Below are 6,000 nucleotides of genomic sequence, written 5' to 3'. Positions count from 1 at the left end.
ACTTAATGCTGGCCCTCGAACACAAGAGTAGTGATGTTGGCAATTAGGATTTGACAGTGAAAAGCCATAAAGTGCTTCCTTTATGTGAAAATATGAAAGTTCTCATAGGAAAAAATCATATGCTGAGGTTGTTAAAATTTATGGTAAGAACATTCATGAAAGTGTAAAGAAAGAAAAAGAAACTCTTGTTGATTTTGCTGTTGCACCTCAAACTGCAAAAGTTACAGCCACAGTGTATGATAAGAACTTAGTTAAGACTGGAAAGACATTAAAGTTGTGGTAGAAAACAGGAAACAGAGTTCAAAACTAATAGCAGTTTCAGACATCCACAGGGGATCTTGGAATGGATTCCCCACAGACGAGGGGTGACTATTGTAGTTGTTTTTGTAAGTACCTCAAATAAAACATGTTGTACTACGCACATTAAGAGATAAATGTATTTACCTGTACAAAATAATGAAAAGTATTTAAGATTTACTTTAAAAAGACCAATAGTAAATTATAGAAAAAATATTTTATTCAGAAAGAAAATTAAAATGTTAAGGAAACCAATTTAGTTTATAAAATGAGTTTCAAAGACTGAAATTGCTAAAAGTCACTTATAAGAACAAATACTTTTGGAAGTTTTTAGTCATGTGGGGTGTTTTTTAAATAAGTTTTATTATTAGGGGCCAATTTGAAATAATCTTGAGACTATACAAACAAGTTGACTTTTTCTAATAATATTTATATAATAAATTTAAATTATAAAAAAATTTACCACGTGCCTATATTTTAGATAATATTTTTGTATATTTATTGGAACTAAAGTGTTTTTAAAATTGAGATCGAAAGTGTTTTTAAAATACTAGAAAAACAAGCATATTTATTCTTAAACAACTTAAACTTCATTCTCATTTTGTGTAACTATTTTTCCTAAATGAATGTGCTAAGAAAAAGCAGATTGTTCCAGGAACATTGTTTTGCTAACAGAGGATTTGAATTATTTATGTCTATTTAATACTTTTGAAATAAACTGGAATATATATATTCCCCCCTTATCTGTGGGGAATCCATTCCAAGACCCCCTGTATGTGCTTGAATACATATATGAACACATTCCAAATCGAAGTACATTAATGGTAGGGAATTCACTGGCACAAGTTTTCACCCATATCTTTACATACTAAACTAGGTTCTTATCTCTGATCTTGGCTCCTTGCCTTCCTCCTAGTAAGTTTTACTAAACTGATAACCCTTATGGCAAAAAGTGAAGAGGAACTAAAAAGTCTCTTGATGAAAGTGAAAGAAGAGAGTGAAAAAATTAGCTTAAAGCTCAACATTCAGAAAACTAAGATCATGGCATCCGGTCCCATCACTTCATGGCAAATAGATGGGGAAACAGTGGAAACAGTGGCTGACTTTATTTTGGGGGGCTCCAAAATCACTGCAGATGGTGACTGCAGCCATGAAATTAAAAGATGCTTACTCCTTGGAAGGAAAGCTTTGACCAACCTAGAAAGCATATTAAAAAGCAGAGACATTACTTTGCCAACAAAGGTCCGTCTGGTCAAGGCTATGGTTTTTCCAGTGGTCATGTATGGATGTGTGAGTTGGGCTATAAAGAAAGCTGAGTGCCGAAGAATTGATGCTTTTGAACTGTGGTGTTGGAGAAAACTCTTGAGAGTCCCTTGGACTGCAAGGAGATCCAACCAGTCCATCCTAAAGGAGATCAGTCCTGGGTGTTCATTGGAAGGACTGATGTTGAAGCTGAAACTCTGATACTTTGGCCACCTCATGCAAAGAGTTGACTCATTGGAAAAGACCCTGATGCTGGGAGGGATTGGGGGGCAGGAGGAGAAGGGGACGACAGAAGATGAGATGGCTGGATGGCATCACCAACTGGATGGACATGAGTTTGAGTAAACTCCGGGAGTTGGTGATGGACAGGGAGGCCTGGCGTGCTCCGATTCATGGGGTCGCAAAGAGTCAGACATGACTGAGTGACTGAACTGAACTGAACCAAAACTGGTAAAAACTGATAGGAATAGTAATGCAGCCAAGGCTGATCTCTGAGATTGCTTTTTATTACACTGAAATATTCCTAACTTATAAGTTATTGAATATCATGCTATATTATGCTACAGGCAATATTGCTGATAAAAATAGTATGTGGAGTTACAAGTAGGAGCTGTGGTTAATTTTGATCCTCCATTCTTTAATTCATGCCTGCTTCCATTTTTCTTTCTAAGATCCACCACATTTTTAGAACTTTTTACTTTTTCCTAACTTTTATCACTAAACAATACATTTCTCCTCAGGAATGCATTCTGTCAAGAAGTAGACTTTTATCCATCTACTGTAGTTATTGTGTATGGAAGAGAACAGTGATGCTTTATTACCTGGTAGGGCCAGAGCAGTGAACTGGGTAAGGAACTGAGTGACTAACCCTATATGCCAGTCTCAGAGCTGTTTCTAGTAAACTGTCGATTACTATCTGGAATTTTTTAAGTCTCAGGAAAATGGCTAATTTGTGAAAGCTTAGTGTCTAGATAAAGATGGAGCCCAGTGTTTCTAAATGAGCTAGTTATAGGTAAGTTACCAAACTTTCACTGGTCTCATACCCAAGGAAAAAATAGTCAGAAGTTCACAGACCATGCTGACCTCTAGTTCTCTGATGAAATGGCAGAGCCATGGCAAATCTTTAGGAAAGGGGGCATTTTTAGAAGACAGTAAAAAAGAAACAGTTTGAAAACTGTCCAGCAACTATTCATTTCTTCATTATTCTTCTCAAAGCACTTATAACCTCTTTGTTTCTCAGGCTGTAAATAAAAGGATTTAGTAGAGGAATTATGATGGTATAAAATAAAGAATATATTTTGTTGTGATCTTCAGAGGGGCCAGACCCAGGACGCACATACATGAAGAAGAGAGTACCATAGAACAAGGAAACAGAGAGAAGGTGGGCGCTGCACGTGGAGAAGGCTTTGCTCCTGCCCTTTTCAGACTTCTTTTTCAGGATGGCAAAGAAGACACAGGTGTAAGAGACCATGACGGTCATAAAAGTAGAAGCTTGTATAAAAGCTGAAAAGATTAACACCAGAAGTGTGTTAAGTGTAGAATCAGTGCAAGAAATTTTGAACAGTTGTAAAATTTCACAGTAGAAATAATGTATTACATTGGTCCTACAGAAAGTTAATCTGAATAACAAACCCACATGAATGGCTGAATGTAGAAAACCAATGAAATATGAAACACCTATAAACTGAATACAGAGTCTGTTGGACATGACTACTGAATAAAGCAAAGGGTTGCATATGGCTGCATAGCGGTCATAGGCCATCACCACCAGGAGGAAACATTCTGTGGTGGCACTGGAACCAAAAAAATAAAATTGGGTCAGACAGTCAAAGAGAGGTATTACATGATTCTTTGATAAAAAATTTATAAACATCTTGGGAGTCACGGAAGATGAACAACAAGCATCTGCAAAGGCTAAACTGCCCAGGAATGAATACATGGGGGTGTGAAGATGGGGGTCCTTCCAGATGAGAAAAATCAGTCCAAGGTTGCCCGCCATGGTGGTGAGGTAGATGACCAGGAACAACAGGGACAGGGGGACCTGCAGCCCTGGGAGATCTGTGAGTCCTGTGAGAAGAAACCCCGTCACCAGAGTCATATTTTCTTCTGCCATATCTGACCAGCTAATCACTAAAATGAAAGAATAAGTGAGGGAAAATTCACAAAAGAGTCATAATTGTTACGTTACCGACGTATAAGACATGCTTCTCATTTAATTAGTGGTTCTTAATTTGTACCTTCACTTATCTACTTTTATATATATATATTTCAAAATTATCTTTAAATATTTTAAAATTAGATTAACTTAAATTGATAGGTAAATTTGCATTTACCAAATTTAAGTGCAAATCCTTTTCAATCTAACATGGGTAACTTACAGTTTTTAGAATTGCTTGAACTCATTAAAATTCATATGGAAGAAAATAACTTCTCATTCTGCCCAAGAAAAATATAAGCATTGAGTAGTCAAGAATACCTTAGTTGATGTTGAACAATAATGTAGAGACATAGTAATAAAAACATTAAGATAGTGGCATAAGAAGAAGACAGAGGATCAGTGAAACAGAATAGAGAACTCAGAAGTAGTCCCAGTATAAATGGGAACATAGCATGAAACAAATATGATATTTCAGTTCAGTAGGAAAAGGACAGCTGATTTAATGGGTTATGCTGACGCTCTTTGCTATCTGTATGGAAGGATTAGTAAATAAGGTTAGTCTCCTACCCCACACCATAGGTATTGTCTAAGTAATGAGAAGACAATGATGTAACATAGGGAATAGAGAAATTGTTGTCCAAGAGAAGGAAGCCAGTAAAATAGATAGCTTGAATGCATAGCAAAACAATAGAGTGAAAGGGTATATAATTAGTTTGGAAATATATGTTCCATGTATATGAAAGACATAGATTTATGTCTATAATGTAAAATAACAAGATTATATTTAAAAAGGCAAACAATCTAATAGAAGAATGAGTAAATGAGAAGAATAAGCAAGTTTACCGATGAAGAAATCAAAATAACCAATAAATAAAATGAAAAATGCCAAAATTTCTCTGTCACAAATACACACATGTGAATAAGAACAGAAACACAAAAATAGAAGGACATTTCCTTTCTCATATATCAGGATAGCAGAAATTAAAATGAATAAAAATAATGTTAACTAAAGTGAGAAAAGTGGTACTTTCATATGTTACTTGTGGAACTATGAATTGCAACAACCTTTTTGAAAAAAAATTTATGCAATCCCATTTAAGTTTTTAAAATACATATATCTTTTCATCTATCATTCATGTATATATATATATATATATGTCCTAGAAATAAAAGCACTGCTATGCAAATATAAATATACAAAGAATATTTACTTCATTATTGTTCAGAGTAGCAAAGACCATGCTGTTCGTAGGTTTCTCAAAATTGGAAAAGGAGTACATCAAGGCTATATATTGTCACCTTGCTTATTTAACTTATATGCAGAGTACCTCATGTGAAATGCTGGGCTGGATGACTCACAGCTGGAATTAAGATTGCTGAAGAAATATCAACAACCTCAAATATGCAAATGATACCACCCTAATGGCAGAAAGTGAAGAGGAACTAAAGAGCCTTTTGAGGAGGGTGAAAGACAAGAGTGAAAAACCTGGCTTAAAACTCAGCGTTCAAAAATGTAAGATCATGGCATCCGGTCCCATCACTTCATGGCAAGTAGAAGGGGAAAAAGTGGAAACAGTGACAGATTTTATTTTCTTAGGCTCCAAAATCACTGTAGACGGTGACTGCAGCCACAAAATTAAAAGACATTTCCTCCTTGGAAAAAGAGCTATGACAAACCTAGACAGAAAAGTAAAGATATCACTATGCTAACAAAGGTTCATCTTGTCAAAGCTATGGTCTTTCCAATAGTCATTCACAGACTTGTGAGTTGGCATAAAGAAGGCTGAACATCAAAGAATTGATGTTTTCAAATTGTGGTGCTGGAGAAGACTCTTGAGAGTCCCTTGGACTTCAAGGAGATCAAACAAGTCAATCCTAAAGGAAATCACTCCTTAATATCCATTGGAAGGACTGATGCTGAAGCTGAAGCTTCAATACGTTGGCCACCTGATGAGAATAGCTGACTCATTGGAAAAGACCCTGCTGCTGGGAAAGATTGAGAGCAAGAGGAGAAGGGGTTGACAGAGGATGAGATGGTTGTATGGCATCACCAACTCAATGGACATGAGTTTGAGCAAATTCTGGGAGACAGTGAAGGACAAGGAAGGCTGGCATGCTGCAGTCCATGGGATAGCAAAGAGTTGGACATGACAGCAAAGACAAGATGCGTCAACAGGGAAATGGTTAAATAAACCAGAGTACATTCATATTATGGAATATAATTCAATCATGAAAAAAGAGCTATTCTACCTAATTTTAATTTTGGAATTTCCACAATGTAT

The 6,000-nt window shown here is 36.0% G+C and overlaps 1 protein-coding gene across 1 annotated transcript; it reads right to left on the bottom strand.

Moving 5' to 3' along the window:
- Positions 1 to 2,749: 2,749 nt before the first annotated feature.
- Positions 2,750 to 3,682, bottom strand: LOC122687460 (olfactory receptor 5AC1-like). Its single transcript, XM_043892985.1, has one exon. The coding sequence runs from the start codon at positions 3,671 to 3,673 to the stop codon at positions 2,750 to 2,752; it is 924 nt and encodes a 307-aa protein (XP_043748920.1). The 5' UTR covers positions 3,674 to 3,682.
- Between the last annotated feature and the right edge of the window lie 2,318 nt (positions 3,683 to 6,000).

Source organism: Cervus elaphus, chromosome 31, assembly GCF_910594005.1.
Source record: "Cervus elaphus chromosome 31, mCerEla1.1, whole genome shotgun sequence".
Classification (NCBI taxonomy): Eukaryota; Metazoa; Chordata; class Mammalia; order Artiodactyla; family Cervidae; genus Cervus; species Cervus elaphus.
This window is presented reverse-complemented; position numbering and strand designations above follow the sequence as displayed.